This window comes from Solanum lycopersicum, chromosome 12, assembly GCF_036512215.1.
Source record: "Solanum lycopersicum chromosome 12, SLM_r2.1".
In the NCBI taxonomy this organism is placed as follows: Eukaryota; Viridiplantae; Streptophyta; class Magnoliopsida; order Solanales; family Solanaceae; genus Solanum; species Solanum lycopersicum.
In genome coordinates this window covers 69,185,460-69,209,461 of record NC_090811.1, presented here as the reverse complement: position 1 = coordinate 69,209,461, position 24,002 = coordinate 69,185,460, and the positions used below count along the sequence as shown (strand labels likewise).

The following is a 24,002-nucleotide window of genomic DNA, read 5'->3' as shown; positions in this document are numbered from 1 at the left end:
TACATATTTTAAACATTATTTTTATGTTTATGTTAACTTATTTTCTCCGGTTATATTGAACATATACACATATTGTATGTATATTTATTATCAAAAAAAATTATTGTATTTAGTTCCGAAAATTCATATTTTGATATTCTATATTAAATTTTAGAAGTACTATATATAAGCTTACCTAATATCTTCTTCTTTATTGTCTTTCAATATTGATTAATGAACCAATGATTTATTATATCGTGAATAATTCATTAATTGGAGGTTTTTGAGTTATCTAATAATGACAAATAAAATTAAATTTATGTTGCAGTATTGCTAATAATTTTTTAAGAACTTATTCTTCTATGATTTTAATGTATGGATATTAGTATAAAAATATTTGCAAGTTAAATGCATTTATTTTTTATGACCGCGCCAAGCGCGAAAAAATTACCTAAGTTTAAAAAATAAAATATAGTTTTAGAAATTTAAATTCGTGATAGTTATAATCGTATGGAAGCCCAATTAAGCCAAATATTTAGAATGGAGTTGTGATGATCAATGATGCAATCATTTTTCTATACTAAACCATCTTCTCTTCTTTTTTTTTTATACGGTGTGTTTCATACTTAATTAAATAATATAATACGATAAAAAAGATGAGTTAGATTTGTATTACAAATGAAATCTTGCTTAAAATAATTAGATACTTAATTAAGTAGAGAATGATAGCTTATTATTATATATACTTTAGACATTTACAATATATATATAGAGAGAGAGAGAGTTAATGATGTTTATCACTCCTTGATTTGTGTTAAAAAAAATAAAGATGTATATAGAAAAAAGACCACAAAAATAAATATTTAAAAAAAGACTAGACAAACATTATTTTTTGTATATATAAGTAGCTTAACTACTATATCTCACATGATAAAAGTATACATATTTTAACAAAGTCTAGCTCATCCCATGTTACAAAAAAAAATGTAATAGGTATACTAATACTTGCCAACGGATCAAATTAAAATTTTTGAATCCAGACTCTAACATAATACAATGGAACTTCATACCATATTCATTGTAAAAAGGTGAAATGGCAAAGATGGATCTCGCTTAAAAATTACGAATTCACGTAAATCTAATTAGTAAATTATATTCGAACCTTATACATGTATTAAGAAAAATATATAATTATGAATTGTTATATATTAATTTGAGGTTGTTGCACGGAGTCATAAATTTCAAATTCTGAATACACCTCTGATTGCAAGTGTTGAGATGACGGTGACCATACGTTTTTTGGTGAGTTGGCGGCGGTGCCGCCGCCACCGGACATGGATGAGAATTGTTGCATCTTCATGTGGACTAACTCAGCTTGTGCAATTGCTAATTGTGTGTGTAGAAATTCAATTTGGTGATGTAAAGATGAAATAGTTCCAACACAACCATAAATTGGATCTTTTATTCTTGCATTTGCCTCATACACCATTGAACTCACTGCATCTCCTCGTTGATATTCTTGCAATTCCTATTGAGATATATCAAAATGTTATTGCATGCATGCATGTTTAAGGCCACAAATTTTAAAGACACACAAAATATATAACATGTTTAAGATTATAAATTTTAAATTCTACTTTTATGTCGATTTAAACTATGTCATATAAATTTAAACTTATAATTGGAAAACTCATAAATAAAAATTGCTCTTACCTGAATCATCTTGTTCACATTGCTAGCTCCAAATACTTTATGAACACTTGCAAACTTATGTGGTTCATCACTTGGAAAATAAGGTGAAAAAACACAGTCTTGTGTACATCTTCTCCTTAACAACTTACAAGCTGCGCATGGAGAAGTTGCACCTTGTTTTCTACCACCACTCTCCTTCATACTATAAAATTTATAGACAAAATCACTCGATATACTTATATGGATAGAAAATAATACGTATATAATTGGTAAAATAATTGATATGTGCACATATAAACCAAATTAAGCACCACTTTAATTTAAAAAAAGTTTGTTGAAATTTACTTCATATACACAAAAGTTTCAATTAACGACAGATCGATACACTAAAGGGAAAGAAGGAAAAATTGGTTAAAGGGAGTGAGGGAGATTAGGAGCTAAATGTTATATAGGGAAGAAGTGGGTACCAGAAAATCTTTTGTAGGGCCTATATTTAGATACTGCTTAACAAAAACATCTATTTCAAGTAGATATTTTGTCCCTTTACTGTATTATTGTTGGGATTTGCTTACTGTTAAAATATTTATTCATTTTTTTTAAAATTTAATTAAAGGCTAACCAATCAATCAAATGAAATGAGGTAGAATTATTCATCTTGAATACTCTATAAATTTATAAAAAATTAAGACATAATATACAATAGCAATTAGCATCGACAAAGTGATCAAGAGATGCTCGAATCGTACAACACTTTGGCTATTGATGGAAGAAACATCAAGAGAGATAATCAAAAATTATTTTTTGTGTAATCAATTTGAAGTACTATCAGATTTTTTTTACAAATTAAATAATACGTTGCTCGAGCACTCAAAATAAAGAATAATCCAAAAAGAAAATTCAAGAAAAACATAATTGTCCTATTGTTTACTTACACCTTGTAAATACTTTAATTAAAAATATATTTTACTAAACTAATCTTATTAATAATAGCGAGTAAAATAAAATAGGCTATTAACAACAAAAAAAAATCCAACCAAAAAAGAGAACATTTATTGCATCTAGAGTAGTTGAGAATTACTAGTAAATGTCTTGAACATATCAAATTTAATTTTTCAATCAACCTACTGGATTTGTTAAAAGATTTTTTTTATGTATATATGACTTTTCTAGTTTGCCTTGTGCAATAATATAATGAAGTGACTTTTAAAATTCGAAACCATTAACTAGCACCTTCCTCGACAATCAGTGGATTAAAGATTTAATTCATGTGATCAAAGTTAAAATAATATATACCATTAACTAAGATATTGACATTGCGTTACTTTAATTTAAATGTGATTACATTAAATTATTCTTTAATTAGTCGGATCTTGTTATTTGGAGCTAGCTTGTAAAATTGAAAATTAATGTTCATTGGGTAGAAAAAGAAAGACATGAATTAGTCAAGAAAATAACAGTATCAATTCAATGAATCATCTCATAATCTTAGAAAATTATCTAACAAAATTAAGGGTTGTCTATAAATCTACTGTTTAATTCCCCTTGTTGCTTTCACTAACTAAATGAGAATTGAAAATATAATTATGTTGATATACACAAATTAGTTTTACAAAGATATATCGACATCAAATAATAATAATTCATTTAAATGGTACGTATATGTGGCTTGAAAATTAATTTCAAAGGGTAGAGATTAAATTTTCATCAAGTAAACGAAACACTAATTATGTATCAGTATATAATCCAATCTACAAACGTGTAAACAGTTTTATATTTACATATATAAGTACAAAACGTCCATCAATGTTTCTTATTGGATAGAATGTCAACAATATGTGGCCCAATTAATTTTAGAGCCTAAGCCCAATATGTAGTGAGCTCATATTTGAAAAGTGGTAATAATTGAGAAAATACTTCCTTGTGACTTTTTTTTTTTAAAAAAAATCACTATCGATAAGGATGGAATGATCGAAATATCTTTTCTCCCAAATTAGAAATATTAGATTTGAGCTTTGGAAATGGAGGATCTTTTAGTAAGGAGTGTTTTCATTCGCTTAATAACGGTCAAATCCCATGCGCAGAGACAAAACAATAATTTGAAATTTATGATTTTCTAAGCATCTCATTGAAGTTATGAATTTTTCTAAACACATGTACATGTACTAAGCACATAAACTTTGAATTCGTCTTAATCCATAAACTAACAAGATAAATTTTACCTTTGTTAATATGAATTTGAATTAATCAAATCAGCAGGCTTCGAATGTTAAATACTTGAAAAAAGAACATGTTTTCTACTCTATTTTATCAGTGTAAAGAGATTTTCTAAAAAATTGAAATATTATTAGATGCCTTTGCTAAGAAGCTTTGTATGGTTGAGAAAGTAGTAGCATCAAGTTCTCTCTATCTTTAAAGGAGTACTCAAAAGGTAAAGTAGGTCCCCACATTAAATATTTGGACCCCATACCCCCCTCCTCAAGAAAATATGTTAGGATTGACATTCTAGTTGTATGGTAACTAAACAAAAAAACCAGAAATAGTTGGAAACTAGAAAAGTTTTGTTCGAGTCGTTTGACGTGAGGTACAATGTATAACAATTTCAGGATAATATGTTAGGATTTTTTTATGTCACGTTTAGTAGAAAGTATTAGGTAGTCCTTAGATTATTTATTCAATCCTTTTTTTTGTCATAGCAATGAAATAAGTTATTTCATGTATAATAAAATAATTTATTTTGAGATTAATTATCTCGAAATAACTTGTATCGAACCAAACAAGCCGTTAAGGTTAAAGATTGTCGTGGGGATGAGATCATCCATGACATGGTTCTCACTTCTAACAATTTTGGACCACTTTCCACTATGTTCTATATTGGATCCAAGAATGTTTTATTGCATACCATAACTCCAACTAATATATGCACATTTACTACTATTTTTTTAACGTTATTTTACTTATTCTTTGAATCAGAAGACTTACCCTTCTTTTTGGACTGAAGACCTACTTTGCGGGCCAATTCGTACCTACGATATTATTAGGTGAAAAGTTTGGCTGGGGCGGTACAACTATCTTGAAGACTTTTGTTTAGAGGGTAATTCGTACTCTTGTTAGGTTACGATATTTTTGTTTTCCTTTTTTCAAAGTAACTATTGGGATATTCTTTGTCCACTTAACTAATTCATGTCCAAACACCTATTAATGTCTTGTTTCTTGTATAAACTTTTGTGTGTTCAAGAACTACATCAACTTAGTTCTTGAGACTTTAAAAAAAATGATATTTAACTTCTTACCTTCTTCAATGTATAAGCTGAATTAATTGGAAAATAGATATTTGGAATATGTCACTTTCTTTTATAAGATATGTGACACCACAATTAATACTCTACATATTAGCATGCCTTAGGCAATTATGAACATTAGCTAACATTGCAACTACCCCTTCTGAATACTTTTCAAAAAACTTAATATTTTCCTTTAAACATTTTAATGATGGACAGTCTCATCACTCAATTAATAGCCCAATACTTCCTTTTATCTAAAAAAAAGAAACTTTTGAATGGCAACACACACATTTACACAACATAATAAAAGGACCTAAACACTAAGTAGTCCACAAAACATAACAGGCCAAGAGAAATGGACAATGGAAATTTTATGTACAGTTTAGGTTATTTATAATGTTACATCAGATGAATCTGAATCTATCTTTTTTACACACCAAAATATGGCAACCCATTCTCTTCTTTTTCAAGTACCAAAAAGAATCCACCTATCTGCTTTGCTATTTCCATTGTCAAGTCCTTTTTTTTATCCCACTAGAATGTGCACAGCATTGCCCTACCTTATCATGTTGAATGTGGTCTTCTATTCATGCAAGCATGTACACTTTGAACGCGTTTCCGATAGTGCCTGAAACAATTCATGTATTGAAGTGAGAAATTTGAATGGAAGGAATACTTTTTTGTTGATTCCTTTTGGGATGTACCTTGACTTGTGTCTCTAGTTCTTTGATGTAGTCAGCTGCAAAGTCCAACATATCTGCTGTGTTTGTTTGCTGCAAAGAAATTGAAACAGGGAAACAAGAATAAGAGAAGCTAAATTTGACCTTTATCATTTTCTATGTTGCTCGAACTCTCCAAAAATTGTTAGCGCACCCATGTTGGATCCTCCAAAAGTGCACAATTTTTGGAGGATCCGATATGCACACGTCATCCTTTTTGAAGAGTCTGAGCAATATTCATATTTTGGACACCATAAGTTGGGATTACCTTGTCCATATTGGGGACAAGCTCTTGCAGCTTCCTCATTCTTTCGCTTATTCGTGTTCTTCTTACCTAAGATTAATGGTAACAATTGAATCAGTACTTGCTTAACCTATCTTTCAGGGATAAAAGACTACTTGATTGAACTGATTTGTGATCTAGATTGAATATAAAGAGAACTAGATTTTTTTCTAGTGTGAGTTGTGTACCCTTTCGGCGATGCTACGAGGATGAGTGGCACAGCCTCTCTTTGCTCTGACTTTACATGGTACTGAATCTTGCAAGAGCTTCTCCATGGCGGATAACTCCGCTGATGTTTGAGGTAAACTCAAATGAGATAATAGAGTGGGAGGACGAGCTCGACCTTCACTACTCTGATTACCAAAACCATGTATGCATGAGATTAATCAGGCATAAAGACAACATCAATAATAACAACAGCGACTACTACTACTCCTCAATCCCAAACTAATTAAGTAGGTCATATGAATATGCAATTTTTTAGACCTGTTTCAGTTCAATACAGGCGGTAAAAGAATGACAAATGTGATTATAAGAAAAATACCTGATTATCAGATGCATTTACATTGGAGAATGATCCGGACTCATCATCTTCTGGTACTTGTAGGAAATCATCAGTCAAAATTTGTGAATCATCCCAAGAAGGCAAGGCGAAACCTGCCATGTAACTCTCATCACTTTTATGGCCTTTACCAAAACTTTCATGGCCTCGTCTGCTCTCTTCTATGCTTTTAGCTCCAAATTCAGAGATTGGAGCTAATAGCCCCGAAGAAGTAGGTTGGCCGGATGGGAGAGCTGTTTGACTACTAAACCTGCTTGGATTGGAAAATGATACTTCTCCAGCAGCATTAGTACCACTACCAGCTCCATAACTCCCTATGCCTCTCAATGCACCATATTCTGTCAATTGCTGAAAAAGATTTAGTAACAAACTCAAAACACTAACGTCAGATCAAAACAATGGAAATGATCACAAACTTAGTAGCTCTGGTTGGCGACCTGAATTTTTCACCTTACTGGTGAGGATTCGATTCTCCACCTTTTAATCCCCTCCACCATTTTCAAAAGAAGAAAAACATCCCAAGAGAACCTACTTTTTCTTTCAGCCCTTGACAAAGTATAATAAAAGAATATCTCAGCAAAACAATGGTCTATGTTGTTCTTCTAGCTAATATCTACAAAGTTCACAAGGGAAGACTTGCATAGATATGATAACACTATCAATAAGATTTTCGTCTGTACAAAACAGTTGATAAGTAGTTAATTAGTGGCAAAAATTGATGACATGCCTCGTTTCTCTTCTAAAACTAATTTAGCTATCTCCAATGACTATGACATTTATGCATATATAATTTATTTTCTAGGAGCATAGCTTAAAATAGAATCTTGGCTCAATCCACACAATGCAAAATTCAAAATAAACATTTAAACAAGCTTAAAATGAATATTCTCGTAAAAGACAAAAACATTCCCTTCATCTGAATGTAGCCCATTAGTCAAGATAATAAGAATAATCAAGATCAAAGATGTTTAACCAAGACAATGCATACCATTTTCAATATTGACTAGTGCAAAGAATCCAGCAGGTGAACTGTTATAACGAGTAAGATTTGAGTCACTACTACCAGTACCAAATCCACCATCCATTTTCGTGTGGTTCAAACGATTATATCTACCAAAGTTATCCATTCCTGAAGTAAAGTCTGTTGCATTGTGATTTTGATAATTCATCTGTGAAGCCAAAGAATAATCACTATTCTGCTGAGCAATTTCTTGTTTCACAGGTGCAACAAACTGTGAATTCTGACTCTGTTGTTCTTGGCATTGGTAATTCATTTGAGCTTCGTGTTCTTGTTTCATAGGAGCTAGAACTTCAGATCTAACATCCATATTGCTCATGGGATTTTGATTTTGCTGAGTATCATCAATTAGGCCATCCGGATTCGAATCTTGGGGACCAATATTAGCTACAAATCTATCAAAAACTTGCTTTATACCACTATTCGAAGCGTGAGGATTGAGCAACTGATCAAAATCATCTCTTGCGTAACCACAATTCCCACTCCCACCAGAAACACCAGCTGGATTATTACTACTCAATAGGTTGGTAAAATAAGAACTTGGCGCGGATCGATATCGAGTTAAACCAGAAGTCATCTGTTGCTGCTGATGACTTCTATGATCCATACTTTTCTCCCTTCAAATACTCAAAAGAAATCTCCTTTATTACAAAAACAACAATATAACAACTACTATGCCTCAATCTCAACAAGTCTGAATCCTCACTATCTATGTTGCTCCATTTAAGAATTCTCCCTTCACACACCCAAAAGACTGCTTTTTTATCAGAAAAAAAGGAAAGAAAGAACAAAATGTCACTGTATGCAGCTCAGATCCACATCCTAGGATACCAAATATTAAATTACAGAAAATCTAAAAAAGAAAAACTTTTTAATAATGTCTATACATAAAGTAATAGTACCTACCAGCTTTAAATCTTGAAACCCTTTCTGTATACAACAAACACCAAAACCATTCTCAATTCCATCAAAAAAGCTCAAAATTCTCTTTCAGACCTTCTATCAAACAAATAGTAAACTTTTCAAGAACCCCATTAACAAAATCCCCCAAAGCTCAAATCTTTCAACTAAGCAAGCAAAACTAAAAGACACCCACTAAAACTCAAGAATCATTAACACCTATGCATATGCAAAATAATATTAAAATTATAGCTAAGAATTGAAAAAATAAAAAAAGTGAGCTAAAAAGCACCAGAAACAAGAACCAGTTAAGTTTATGAGAAAAGGGATAAGATTAAAAATGAAATTAGCCACTACTAAATATATAGAAACTGATTCTTGACACTAGAAATACAAACAGCATAAAACAGAGTACAGTAAAAAGAGTTTGCTGATTTTTTTGCTTTGAGAAAATGGATATGGTGGTGGCAGTAGGAGGAGGAAGAAGAAATATACCACTGGTGGGGGTGGGGTGTAAGGGGGAAAAAGTACAGAGCCAATGAGAACTGCAGCAACAGAGAGATCTGGGATGTTATTTTTGTTATATTCTATTTTTAGCACTATATATGATGAAGTATTTATTATTGTTTTAACATATTAATTCTAACCTTATGTAATTAATTTGGAGATATTTCTTTGTCATGAAATGAGTAGGATTCGTAGATTTTTAATTAGAGATTTTAAATTTAAGATTATAATACTTTTTTTCTTTAATAAATCTTATATTAAATTTGACAAAGATTCAATGGGATATCAAATGAGAGATAATAAAAAAATGTTGGGGCTTTATTGTCTTTTTGCAAAAGCTATACTGAGAATTTTTAATGAATTTATTTTTCTTTTCAACTTCTAAAGTAAAAGCTACATATAATTTTATTTTATTTTTGATGACCAAGCTAAATATAAATTTCTAAAAATTTATGACTGGAAAGATTGTGATTGAAAAAAAATATTTCATTCTTCAAATAATGATAATATATAATTGGGAAAGTAGTTATTTTAAAGGAGAATAATTCATAATTTAAACAATTTTGTCTATGCACAAATTTTGGACCACATTTTTAGTTGACCCATAAAGCCCTTAAAAGGGAAAACAATGAAAGAAACAAATCCTTCAAGTTTTTGGGAAATTATTTTTGATTAAATGAAGTTGAAATAATTGACAAATTAAGATATTTTAACTCAGTTATATATATTGTGCAGATTGTTATATTGAATCGAAATTTATCAAAAATTAAAATAAATAATCATAAATCCTTTTTAAAATAACAAAACAATGAAACTAATTAAGTTCACACTATAATTTAAAGTGGTGAGAATAATTAGAGTACTTGAAAAAAATAAAGAAACTTTTTATTTCTTAAAAAATTGATTAACTTTTTAATTAAAAAATTGATCTGTCGAGGCAACCAAGTACACAGGTGTATAGTCTGTGATTGGGTTAAATAAAATATTAGAAATTAATTAATATTTAATCATCTGCCTTGAATAAATTAAAGAGTCCATTAATTACAAGGTAGATTTGGTAATCTATTAAAGTATATAAAGTATGATAATGACAACTATAATAAGAATTAAACTCCTTTAATATCGGAGATTAGAGTTGGAAGTAAGCTACTTTTTTTTCTTAATTAATTCCTTATGGTTTTGTTTTTATTTGGCATGTTAATTAAAACTAGTTAAGTTTACGCGATGCGATATATATATATATATATATATATAAAACTTTTGATAAAGACAACTCATCAATCGATTTAATCTGAGATTTTTAAAATGAGATAATTCTGATAATGGCTAGTAAGATTTTAGTAATTTTCTCTATTTGATGAACGGAATTCTCTTTAAGATATTCACTTGATTTAGTGTATATTTCAAAAAGAATCACACAATTATATTTTTTTTTATCTTGAATTCTTAAAATGATATTTATTTTGAAACAATAAATACATATTTACATATAAAAATTATATAATATATATGATCGAAATTATTAAACTAAACTTTTTGATATCATTTCACATCGTATATATAAAATTTCTATAATATTCTTTAAAAATTAAAATTATAAAATTATTAAACCAAACTTTTTCGATATCGTACCATCTTATATTTAAGACATTAATACCTTGTAGGGAGCTGGACTTTTGCTTTTAAATTATTTTTTTATAAAGAAAGTTTGACTATTTAGCCCAACATTTTGGAGGTTAGGAACTAAATGCTTCATTAATAATTGTGACCTAATTCTTTACTTACCCTCAAAACTTATTATAGAGTTTCAAATCGAAATAGATTAAGAGAAAAAACATATTTAGACGACATATTTGACCTATAAATTAAATATTGAGATCGATCAAAATTAGTCAATCAATTAAAAGAAGTTGATAAAAAATTTATTTTAATTCTATATTTTATCATACATCTGTCATTAATAGCGAATATTGAAGTAGGAGAATCATTTTAATTTTTTCAAAACAAAAAAACTTCAATATTATCACCAAGAAGCAACGACTATCAATTTTTCAATTCCAACACAAATATCATGAATTTAATTTATCGATGATTAAAGCTAAACAAAGAGAAATTATAATCATATACATGTAGAGTATATACGTTGAAATTAATTAATACATTAGTCAAATTAATAACTGTATTTTTTGTTTTGTTAGGAGATAATTTTTGAATCCTTATGTAACACAACACTTACGATCTCACCATTTTCAAAGTCCACTTTGTATATTTAGGGGTCATTTTACAGGAATCCGTAATCTTCTTAATTTTTTTTGTGCGCAACACCCATGATTATTTGGTGATTTTGTTATTTTAGCAGCAACTGCTACAGACCCAAGAAGCGATTCTTTTATGAAAAATTAAAGAACATCGAACTAAACTATGACTTATTAAAATAGGTAGATAAAACGTTAGTCGATCGACTTAAAAAAAGAAAAAAAGGGTAAAGAAAAACTAATAGCAAGGAGACATTAAAGTACGTTATGTGAAGTCCATATCAATGTTACAGTCCAAAAATTAAATAACAGAATTAGGAGTAATATCTATTTCTTGTAAAGAAGATCTTTATATGGTTCATATATATTTTTGACGTTTCACAAAAAGCTGACCATATCACTTTCGTATTTAACGAAAATGTTAGCTTTTAAAATAAAAAATATCTTTTAGAAAATAAATTACAAACCACAACATGTTTCACCTGAACCAAATGGAAAAATAAATACATCTTTCATTTTCATAGGTTCAAATTCTCGCGGAGATAGAAATATTAGGTGATTCATTCGATTTGTCTAAATTTTAATAGATAAAGTTAGCTAATATTTATATCGATAAGATGTAACAGTATGTTTTTAGAATGTTTTCATTGTTTGTTGCTAGTATATTGCATATATTTATATTGGTTGAGTCAAAATTCTAATAGAATGGCTAGGAATTAAAGAGAAAAATCACATTATAAAATGTGCCAAAAATCAATAATGCAAAGATCTTTCAACTTTTGGAATTTATCCCCACCAAATCTATTTTGCTTTACAATAATAGCAACAGTTAAAGAGAGTTTACACTGTAGCCACATTATAATGGGCTTTGTAAATCAAACTATGGTATGCCCTCAAGAAATTACTCTTGCAGACATAGCTATTCTTTAGACCATAGCCTAATATTTTCTTATAAAACTCTCATGCATGCTTAAAATGAATCTTTTAGACCATAATCTAAAAGGTTTATTTGTTGCAAGAGAAACAAAAATGCATAATATGTAGATAGATATCTTGCTTGGTCTTAACTGACAACTGAATACTCCAAGTTTGAGGATGCACATCTATACGCATCAACTCATCTTTCACTGTGTCAATTGAACACTCCAACTTATAAGAATAGAGTATCCAAGAGACATAGTGGGGACGAGTTGTGTGTGCATTCTCAAATTTGTAGTGTTTAATGTCATTTGAGACCAAGTTAAGGTGTCTATACTTGTATTATTAACAAATCCCGAGGGCCAATCATATCAAATGACGAAGAAAAGGAATATGTTGTGTAACTCCACAAGTTGGAGTTTAAGGAGTGGAGAATGTACACAGACCTTACCTCTGCCTCGTGGAAGGCAAGAAGGAATATTACACTTGCAAAGTAAAGAACAAGAGTTAAGTGTCAAAACAGGAGCTCAATTCATCAACTAGTGATACAAATTTGGATATTACAGTTCACCAACACCAAAAATGGAAGTATGTGAGCATTTTATTTTCCCTATGATACATGAGCTACTTTCTGAAATTTGCATTGAAATAGGATGAACATTACATTTATTAATAACAGCTTAGCCAAGAACAACATCTCGAAAATACTGAAGAATCATCGATTAAGCTACAAATGTATGCAGATAGAACCATATGAGAACTCAGGTTAAAAATGTAAGAATGACAACCTTCAAATTTGAACTGCAAATCCTAGACTATGTATACTTCCTCATTGAACTGCTTCTTCCAAGAATAAGAAAGATAAAACAACGATATACCTGCACAAAACCTTAGTCGAAAATCCTCTCCCCTGTTGATAGTACTAGAAATACAAAAGAACTGAAAATACAGAGCAGCCCCGGAATGAAGAATACTGATGTCCAGCTTTCTGGACTGGTAAGATCCAACTGAGCCTCTTTAGCAGCTTCAAGTAGTCGACCAGTGAGATCAACTCCAACGATGCCAGCTAGTGTACCAGCTGTATTTGAAACTCCCATAATAATTCCAGCATATCTTGGAGCAATATCCATGTGATTAACTGCAAAACCTGCTCTTCCTAACGCTAAGAAACCAAGAGCCACGGAGGAACAGAACAGAGCCCCACCAGGTGTTCTAAAGTAAGGAAGAGCCATCAATGCAAGAGAAGCTACGATGAAACCCACTGTGTTTAAAAGTTTTCTGGTTTTAGTTATAGACAAGATTCTCCTTGTGACAAAGTGATCTGCTATTACTCCGCCAATATTTGAGAATATAAACATGTTTAAGTAGGGCATCATCTTGGAAGAGCCCATTTCTTGAAGGCTGATCTGGAGACCCAATTCAAAGTATGTCGGAAGCCAGTTCATGAGCACGTAAAGTGCATAATGAAAAGTGAAATTATTCACAACAATTGCCCAAACTGGTAAGCTTGTGACAATTCGTTTCCATGGGATTGTTGGAGTTTTGGTGGGATGAACTCCATTCTCTGCTTTCAACTTTGAACTCCCTCTGAGCGGCAGCAGGGTTTCCCCAAAGCCCGATGCAGTTGCTTTTGGATGCTCAGAACGAGGTGGATCAGCCGCATAACTGAACCAGAGTAGAGACCACATTGCTCCTAAAGCTGCTTCAGCAAGAAATACAGATTGTGGACCCCTATACTTTACCAGACTAGGAAGCATAAGCATTCCCATTGCTGCACCCAAGTACATTCCGGAAGTTGTAAAGGAAACAGATCTTGATCTTTCATGCGGCGGTACCCACTGTGCAAGGACAGTGTGGATGGACGGAAAAATGAAACCTTGGGCCACACCAACGAGCAAACGGGCTATTACCAGGACAATTGTTCGGTTCGGGTCAAGTGGTACAAAAGCACATGTCAAAGACCATAAGAGAAAAGAAAGGAGGAGGACACGCCGTCCACCAATCTTTTGAGCTGCCCAACCACCAGGTACTTGTGAGCATGCATATCCATAGTAAAAGGTCGACAAAATCACACCTTTGCTACTCTGATTTACTCCTGCAGCATCAGCAGCAGTAGTATACGCAATAGAGAAGCCCACCCGCTCTATATAGCAGACAGAAGTGCAGATGAACATCAAAAATACAATTAAATAGCGCCTTGGAAATCGACTGCTGCCCATTATATGCTAGTTTGTAAATGCAAGCCATACACTAGATGGCTTGAATTTCTGTTGAGTAATCCACTAAACAGTGATGTTTAGCAGGCTTGAAACAAATTGACAGAAAGAAAGAGTCAGATCAAAACATTTCATTTTAGTAAAATTTAATCATATAGATATCAAACATTTGTAGTAAATCGGGCAAAAGCAACTCAAAGAGATTCCAAACAGGGGAATACTGAAAACAAGGGAGAAAAGCAAGGAAGGTAGGGAAAATGCAACTGAAAACAAATGGTATAACTCAGATGTTGCATTTCAACTCAATAATATCACATCAAAGAAACAACTTTTACTGCAAAATTTTAGACTTTCCAATCCAAGAATCTAAGACAACATTGTTCAGATGTATGTTGCTCGAACTCTTCAAAAACGTTGTTGCACACATATCAGATCCTCCAAAAATGCACTACTTTTGGAGGATACGAAATGCACCTATTAACATTTTTGATGAGTGAGCAACATAGGTTCAGATATTACTAACAGTTGCGAGGATTCTGAATGATGCAAATTATTTTAAGAAGTAGCCTTTATCTGAAGATTCAGAGGTTTACGAATTCCTCAAATAACTAATGGACAGGACCAGATTTAATCACTTTATAGAAGGATGTCAGAGAATTGGCTGTCGCAAGAATATAACTACCACAGAGAGTCCTAAAATTCATTTAACCGTATCCTTAGCATTGTCAGGGACTGCTTTAACATATCTCCAACAATAAGTTTCTCCAAGTTTTTGATTATCCTACTCACAACTTCAAACCCTTCTTTTTTTTTTCTAAAGCAAGTAAGACTTTTCATATGGTTTCAGCACCGAAAATTGTACTGCTGTTAAAACATTACAATGAAGCTCATATTTGCAGCGCGTAAATAAAATCTACCAGTTTTCCTTTATTATACATCTCACCAAATTAACATATATAGTGGAATTACTTAAATATTAAAACTTCAAAATCTGGATAGAAGTAGCTTTGTCCTTGAAAAACACCTCAAATTTCTTTCCCTCGTATAGTCCAAATACACAAGAGGAATCTTACCCCCATTCCCATTTCCAGCATCTTACTCTGGAGCTTACATCTAACTCAACTCCAAAATTCAGCTCATTTGAAACACCATATTCCTTCAACTAATGTGGTACGACGCTCTAACAGCAATCTGACCCCCACCTTATTCCCATTTCCAGCATCATGTGAGAAGCAAGAAATTATTTTTTCGTTGTCAAAATATCAATCAATTCCGCTATATAAATCCAGTTTATAAACAATAAATAGAAGTTAATAAACAAGAATGACAAAGATCGCATTTTTACTACCAAACTCTCAATAGGTCAACGAAAAGTCCCCCCCAAAACCTTAAAATCTATGAAAAAGAAACCCCATTTATCAAATTAAACAGAAATTCACAATACCCACAAGCTCAACACACAAAAAGATCACTTCAAACATGTGTAAAGCACCATCAAGCTTAAAATTTTACCACAAATCAGAAGAAACTTGACACTGGGTATTTGCAAGAACACGAACACTTGACTGAAGATCAAGAAATCACTGTCACTTCCATGGCCAAAATCATTATTGTTAATTCAAACAGCATTGTGAACAGAGGGCTTTTCCAGATGAAGAAGAGAAAGGGGAAGGTTCGGGTTGGGTTGGGTTGGGTTTTGGGGGGGGCTAAGTCGTAGGTTCCCAGAGTTGACAAAAATCCTTTACTGAGAGGTTTACGATGTGCAGTACTCTATTTTTTTTTTATTTTTTTTTACAAATTCATTATAGTTTTATCGTATGATAATAGTTTAATTATTTTTTGTTATTTTATTGAACTAAAATGTCTTTTCATTTCACACATTTAATGCTTTGTGATATCATGTTACTTGATAGAGTACAAAAACAAACTAGATCAAAATTTTATTATGATTTGAAAGTGACATGAAAGTCGAGACACATTGTTACATTTTACAAATAGCATCCTTTGATTTAAAGTGTTTGGAGTTTCGTACATATCTTTATTGTCATATTTGACCTTGCTAAACACTATGTATATTGAGTATATGCATTAGCCTACGAGCAATTAATCAATCAACTACGTCTCAATTTCATTTAGATACTCGATACTCTTTTGTTAGGATAAATTAAGGATTCTATAATATTCGAGATTCGTCAAATCTCATATCTCTAAATCAAGAGATTAGACAAGTAAACAACAATTTTCATGATTGTAGGCAAATATATGAATTTATTATTGTGATCTGCAACATTCTCTATGACTGGATGTTGAAATACACAGTATAAGATTCATCTCTAAAGCTAAGCAATGGTGACAAAATGAAGTTTCTCTTTGCCCCTTTCGCCACGAAACTGATAGGATGATACTCACTAATGCCATCTCCCAGTTTAAAACTTGATGCTTGTTTGAATCCAGCATCTGAGGACTTCGAATTGCAGCTAAGCTTGACAGTGGAACTTGATTTGTAGTCCACACTGCTATAGATGAAACACCCTTTCTCTGCTTCAGACTCGAGAGAAACTGTATTGTCCTTCCCGTCCAATCCAGCTGTCAAACGGAATAAGGAACCACCATCGTCTGAGGAGGCTGCAATCCCGAGGCTTTGTTCTTGTCCTTGATGAGAAATGAACATTCCAGGGAGATCAAAGAGCTCTAACATGACTCGTTTTCCTATGATATCTTTATGTTGTGAAGGCTTGACAGATGATTTGTCGAGTGAAATGAGTCTGAATGTACCGCTAACTGCAGCATCTGTTCCAGCTTCAGGGTACTTCTCCATTTGAATGGACTGATTAGAGTTTGTCAGAACGAATGTTGAGTTACCGGATTCTTGCATCAGAGATATCAAATCAGAATTATAGTCAGCTGGCACGGGAGTAATCAAGTCCGAAAGAGCAGTGGTTGATTTTGTTTCGATGTCCCAATCACCACTTGAATGACCAGCAAGAAGGTATGGACCATAAAGAACTGCCTGAACAGATGCATACTCAGGACGGTCATCTGAAGCATCACACAAGAATTTTATTTACAGATGACACATTTCTCCACATGAAAAAACTGATAAGAGTACTAGAAACACATAGAAAAAGTACCTTGTATGGCCTCAGTTCGAAGAATCATGGGTAGCTCGAGAGTGATTTTGTCTCCTTGACCCCAAGTTTTGGTTATAGCCAGGAAATTACCTGCATCAATGAGTAGAAACGAAACACCATAAAACTCTTTCTTTAAGGTTATCAATTATATAAAAGACCATAACTAGGCAGAGAAAATGATTTGATGATAATAAAGAGGCATCAGATGAAAGAAAATGTCACACCTGGTGTTGGTAGAGACAAGTCCTTTCCATTTAAGGTTGCCTTTGCACCACTTGAGTGTGTCCAGCTCGGTATTCTCAAGTTCAACGTAGACACTGCACCACTTGAATGCTGAAAGAAACATACAGAATATAATCTACTGATCGTTCAAAAGACAATACTCGAGGTAAGTTGTCCTACATGCTATTTGATCAGCCGGATGAAAATGAAATTCGGCAATAATTTGAAGATAAACATGACAGAATGAACACATACCCCATTTGAAGATATTGTAATTGTCACTCTGAGGCGATTATCCCATGAAACAGCAGGCTCGATTTTCTGACTCACCAAGACCTGTCCAGATTTCCAATCAAGAGAGCTAGGTATATACTGGATAATGTAAAGCCCTGGAGAATTCCCTTTCTCTTCGAAATATATAGAATCTCCCAACTTGGAGAACGATTCAATTCCTTTAAAGGAAACCAAATATTAAAATCATTACAGGTTTTCATAGGTTATGAATTTTAAAGGTAAACTCAGAGTTAGATAATCACCTGTCCCATAACAGCACCAAAAGGAATTGAACTGTGTTCCCCAATTGTGGTAGCTCCGAGCCTTGGATTTGCCACGACCAAGTGGAAGCATATATATCATAACTCCAGGATCTGTTCCCCTTTGGATGCCGAGTACACCATTTGTTAACGCACGTTCATAGTAATCAGCATATGCCACTTCTTTGGTCCATCTGAACAAGTGTCGGGAAACCTACAGATAAATCAAATTAAACAAAAACACTTACATCACTTGGTTCTTCACCTATGAACAAATAAACTGCAATAGCACTCTTTCTCATTTCACTGAGAAAGGAAGCTATGAAAGTTTTCATTTTTTAAGAGACATGACCCTCCATGATTTATTAAAACACGTTTTTTCTCTTCCGCTAGATAGAGAGAGCATAATACAAAAACAAAGGCACAAAATCTTATAACACACCTTAAGCATGTTATAGGTCGTACAAGATTCCTCATTCTCAGTTTGTAGTGTGCTTGCCAACCGCTTTGGATCAGACCTGATAAGGATCAAATGTCAAAGAGGAGCTAATTTTGTGCATATAAGAAGTAAAGTTAATCAAACACGGAACAAAACTGATGCATCAATTAAGTTGAATTTCTTGGATTGGCTCTTACCAGAACTCACCGACTGATGTCCCACCAGTTGCATAGCTGTGTGAAGAATTGACGATATCCATAAAGTACGTCCCGATTTCCTGTCAAGCAAAGTTCAATAACTTAAGAAGATCAAACTTACTGAGGAACAACTTGAAAAACAAGTCTTTTACCTTGTATAGGGGATCCCCAGTAATTTCATAACGCATTTGAGATCCAACAACAATTGGGATGTGCGTATTGGCATGAAAACCTGATATATCATCAGCCTGTTGTAATAAAAGATATTAGGAAATGGGACAGAAACAGATACTCTCTTCTAGACAAGACATTTAAGTACTCTTTCTTTGATATGTTGATTATTATAACACATCCAGTTGAGTTTTACAGAATGGTAATTAGGATAACCACTAAAACACCATTTTTATGTGAGCCAGTAAAATAAGGATTCGTGGAGAAGTGTGATTTACACCTTTAAAGCTAAGAGTCCTAGAAAGCATGGTTTGTCAAAAAGATGAGCCAGCAGTAAATGCTTTGAATTTCCCTGCAAAACCAATAAAAGGAAGTGTTTAGTCAGGATAATTGTGTTGTATATCTATATTCGCTTTGTAAGATTCTCTGTATCAAAGAGAATCAGACATAGACGGAAATATGTAGTCTTTATCATTGGTCCGATAGGCATTACATTTGACACACAAGTGCAGAATCCAACAACAACAACGTATCCAGTGTATCCCACAAAATGGGATTTGGGGAGGGTAGATGTACGCAGACCTTAACCCCTATCGCAGAGGTAGAGAGACTGTTTCCGATAGACTACCAGATCAAGGAAAAACAGTCCAAAGCAGTTTGGAAAAAGAAGTAACGGGACACAAGGCGCAGAATACAAAAAAATGCAAATGTAAAGAAGAACAAATATACAATTGTATCAAATTCAAGTCCAATTGAGAATTCCAAAAAAGAAATCAGTTCAAGTGTGCTCATTTGTGACATCGACATCAACTGGAACAAAAATTATACAACAGAAACTAGAAAGATGAAAAAATTGTAAGGAAGTTCATTTGACATAATATACGTACCGTTACACTGTATAACTTATAAAGAACATCATTCATGCCACCAGTTTCTTCATTCAAGGATAGCCAGTGCCGTTCAATGCTATACTTTGTTATCACATTTTGCACTCGATTGTAGAAGTACTCGGCCATCCATGTAGTCATTTTCAAAGCTTGATCATTACCAGCTACCATATACTGGTCCAAGAGACCAGCCAATATCTGTAAAATCCAACGGAATAAGCCGCTTATTCAAGAACAATAACAGACGGAGATACAAGATTTTTTAACAAGTTAGCTTACTTCACCTTGTGAATTGTGTAGTATGGTGCCCATACTGGTTTTATAGCTTCAAAGCGGTCAAAAAGCTCAGATGGAAAAGCGGATAGATATCCCGAGCCCATTGTCTGCTGACAGGCAGAAAGCGCAGAAACAACAGCAGACATTTTCTGTTTGAGGCTGTCGTTGTGTGTGCTAGCCCACATAAATGCTGAGGCACTAAGGTAATGACCTTTTCAAGTTACAGCTAATGTCAATAAATAAATAAATCATACACGAATACGAGCACGTATAATTGAATGAAGTACAAATGCCAAAAACTTATCTTAAATGGTCGGAAAGTAAACATACTGAGAAGCAACAACTAAAGGGAAGCCAATTTAACATGCTACTGTATTCTGGTCATTAGTTCAGTATTAGAAATTGATACAGCAATTACGCCTCAGTCCCAAACAAGTTGGGTATGAATTTCCACTTCTTCGTTTAAGCTCATGATAAGTGGTAGACATTCCTACACCTTTCCTTGATGGTCCGTCCCAAAAAGAGCGTCTCTCTCTATGTTCAGTATTCCAACATTCTACGAGGCAAGTTTAAGACCATAAGATTTAAAGGACTATACACATTTTTAAATCACAAGATTCAAAAGTCTCTAATTTCTTAAACTCCGTGCCAGGCAAACTAAGACACTTAAATTGGAACCAAGGGAGTAAAAGATTCTAGCAAGCCATTCTATAGAATCATATTTTCAGGACATCAACAGAAACTAGTCGCAATGTCTTAAACGAGTACAAAGGAGGACTGCAACATTTGGTAAATATTGATTTAAGCCATATTTCAATATGCGTTTTTCAATTCCAAGTTGCTCAATAAAACTGTAGTTTTTTCAGGCAAAACAGAAGTCATACATGGCAATGAACTATACAAGAACAACAAGTAATGAGTACATCACAAGTGACCATACGTCAAATTAACCCTGAACGAGAATTACTCAAAAAACACAGAAAGGTGTAAAAGAAAACAGAACTCACCTACAAAATGACCGCGAAGCTCAACACCCGGAGCCTCCCAGCCTCCATATGGATTACCAGGAGTCTCCAAACCAGCAGTTTTCCTAAAACTCCATACCAAACTATCAACATCCAACATCAACAAGTACTCCAAATTAGTCTGTTGAGCTATTCCATGCATTGAATTTGGTTCTAATCTCACATCATGAAGTGAGACTTCATTCAACAAACCATCTATCCCTTTAACACCACCAGAATTCTTAATCTTTCTATACATCATCACCCAATCAAATTCCTCTTCCTCCCTCAACATCTTCCTAGGATGCAAATTACTCCAAGCCGAATCATCGGTAGGAGTCAAATGATAATGAGAAAACATCTCTTCTCTCCAAGATTCATTCTTTGAAGATAACAACTCATATCTTAGACCATGTGATGATAATTGAGTAGGAACATTAGTACACTCCTTACTCAAAACACCCCCACATAACATAGCAAAAAACACCACACCCCACACTTTCAAGAACTCTAAAGATTTCATCTTTATCAAAAAAATGAACCAAAAAAGTTGTAAACTCTCAAGAAAAGCTCAAATTTCAATAAAAATTGTACCTTTAATCAACAAAAAGACTTCATTTTGATCAAAACAATGAACCCCACAAGCTCATTCAAACCTCAAAATTCATAAAGATGGTACCTTTAAAGAACATTAGAACCAAAAAAAAAAAATCAATCTTTATTTATTTTTTTAGAATAATAAGAGAGCAAAACCAAACCCCACCAATTTATAGCAATCAATGAATAAAGAATGTTGACAATTGAACCAACTAAATACCAGAGTCCCGTGAAAGGCAAGAATTGGTTTTTATTGCATATAACAAAAATAATCAACAAAATTTAGATATTTTTTTGTCACTAGTGAAAGCAAAAAGAAATATATATAAAGAGAGAGCAGAAAAAACCAAGAAAATTAAACCCCATTACAGAAATGAGCAAAATAAAACAATAAGAAACATTAAAATCAAAACTATTAGACTCTAAAACTGAACTTTCACAAATAAAATGTTTTTGGAGCTTAAACAATAAGACAAAAGAAAATGGAATGGAGTTTAAGCTAAGACATATTAAAGATTAGACATTGATGGGTAAAATTATATAATATACAAAATCAAAGGGTCAGTAAAATATAGATATTGACTGAAGAGAATCATGGATGAGTTGTTGGAGTTAATTTAGGTACTGGTGCCAAGATTTTCTAACAAATTTGAACATCAAATAATGTCTTAATTTGACTGTACTACTAAATTTGAGGCAAATAAAGAAAATAGTTATTAATATTGTAATTGTAACTTAATTTTTTACTCAGTATGAAATTTCAGGCAAATAAAGACAATACTAGTTATTAATATTATGATATTACATTTATGTGTTTATATCTTCTTAAATTTGCTAGATAGTCCCTCTGAACTGTTTTAGTCATATCTCTATTTATTATTTTTGACTAATTAAAACATTAATTTCTTCTAAATAAATATTTTCTCTTTAATTCATGTTCAATAAATAAAAAGAAAGTTAAAATGATGTCTTTCCTTCATACTTTATATATATATATATATATATATATATATATATATATCAATCGAAATTTTCAAAGTATATTTTCTCACAGATAAAAAAGGATCATTCAATCGAATATTATTTTTTATATTTTCTTATCATTAAAAAAGAGATAATCTAATTTTTGTTTATTCAAAAAAGAAAATCAATAAAAGGAGAAAAAAAAATAGGAGATTGAAAATGAAAATCTCGTATATAATCTATCATTCATCACAATATTTATACTCAAAATATGAAACTAAGTCACTTAAAAGCAAGGTATAATTATCTTTGATGTAACATTAGACTACATGATTCAACTAAATTAAATATTTTTTTACTAAATACAAATATTAGCTAAAACTTTAATAAATAGTAAAGCTTAGCTCATAATTGCAATATTATCCTATAGTAAAAATATAATGATCGAACACATTAAAATAACAACAATTAGTATATCAATATTTCTCTATATACTTTGCTATGTTATCTTTTTATATTATATTCGTTATTTATAACATGTTATTATAATTGTGAAAATAATTCATGTATAACTACAAATTTTATTTTTTGAAGACAATGTTGAGCCAATGCATCTAAGTATTAGCATTTTTTTTGAATTTCCCAAAAATTAATGAATAACCTGATCAATGATGAATCTATAATTGCTTAAATATATTTTGCATTTATATTATTTATTTTAATTAGTATGTGATCATATTTTCACAGTCCTATAAATAAATACATTTTGTGTAATACCTTATTTTGTAATGATATTATTATGTTTATTTTATCTAAAATTTCATCTTGAAATATATATATAAATATCAGTTGATTTACATTTCGATCAATATTTAATCATAAAAATGTTTATGTGATTGATAGTAAAACACATATGATAATTAGAAATTGGTTGAAGGCTTTAGAAACTTGTTATGGAAAAGATATTATACTCTTTTAAATTTTCTAATAAATTGATGTTGAATATTTTGATATTGCAAAAAATGTCTCAAACTCAGAAATATGTTTTTCATTTATTTATTTTACTTTTTTATATATATATATTTTTAGACTTGGAGAGATGTGGGTGGGTGGAAATTTTTGGCATTATTTTCATTCTTTTATGTTATCTTGTGATTTGTGAATTGGACTAAAGTCATCACCCGTGAATTTCATATTCCAATTTCGAGGCAACCCCCCCCCCCCCATACACACACACACAAAAAAAAGAAAA

The 24,002-nt window shown here is 32.0% G+C and overlaps 4 protein-coding genes across 4 annotated transcripts; all 4 read right to left on the bottom strand.

Annotated features, from left to right (window-relative positions):
- Positions 1-854: 854 nt before the first annotated feature.
- LOC101250976 (LOB domain-containing protein 4) lies at positions 855-4,033 on the bottom strand. Its single transcript, XM_004252823.5, has 3 exons — positions 3,891-4,033; positions 1,693-1,873; positions 855-1,507 (listed from the first exon to the last, which is right to left on the bottom strand). Exons 2-3 carry the CDS (start codon positions 1,870-1,872, stop codon positions 1,181-1,183), a joined length of 507 nt encoding a protein of 168 aa, XP_004252871.1. The 5' UTR covers position 1,873; positions 3,891-4,033; the 3' UTR covers positions 855-1,180.
- A 1,148-nt stretch (positions 4,034-5,181) lies between these two features.
- LOC101246034 (transcription factor bHLH80-like) lies at positions 5,182-9,056 on the bottom strand. The gene is made up of 6 exons (XM_010316372.4): positions 7,505-9,056; positions 6,499-6,854; positions 6,143-6,307; positions 5,940-6,005; positions 5,657-5,725; positions 5,182-5,580 (listed from the first exon to the last, which is right to left on the bottom strand). Exons 1-6 carry the CDS (start codon positions 8,139-8,141, stop codon positions 5,536-5,538), a joined length of 1,338 nt encoding a protein of 445 aa, XP_010314674.1. The 5' UTR covers positions 8,142-9,056; the 3' UTR covers positions 5,182-5,535.
- A 3,707-nt stretch (positions 9,057-12,763) lies between these two features.
- Positions 12,764-16,182, bottom strand: LOC101246327 (probable anion transporter 5). The gene is made up of 2 exons (XM_004252806.5): positions 15,843-16,182; positions 12,764-14,418 (listed from the first exon to the last, which is right to left on the bottom strand). Exon 2 carries the CDS (start codon positions 14,331-14,333, stop codon positions 13,005-13,007), a length of 1,329 nt encoding a protein of 442 aa, XP_004252854.1. The 5' UTR covers positions 14,334-14,418; positions 15,843-16,182; the 3' UTR covers positions 12,764-13,004.
- Positions 16,183-16,479: 297 nt separating this feature from the next.
- Positions 16,480-22,524, bottom strand: LOC101244563 (uncharacterized). The gene is made up of 12 exons (XM_004252800.5): positions 21,194-22,524; positions 20,195-20,397; positions 19,911-20,108; positions 19,304-19,375; positions 19,005-19,100; positions 18,853-18,932; positions 18,659-18,734; positions 18,220-18,430; positions 17,939-18,135; positions 17,686-17,794; positions 17,462-17,551; positions 16,480-17,369 (listed from the first exon to the last, which is right to left on the bottom strand). Exons 1-12 carry the CDS (start codon positions 21,711-21,713, stop codon positions 16,624-16,626), a joined length of 2,598 nt encoding a protein of 865 aa, XP_004252848.1. The 5' UTR covers positions 21,714-22,524; the 3' UTR covers positions 16,480-16,623.
- Between the last annotated feature and the right edge of the window lie 1,478 nt (positions 22,525-24,002).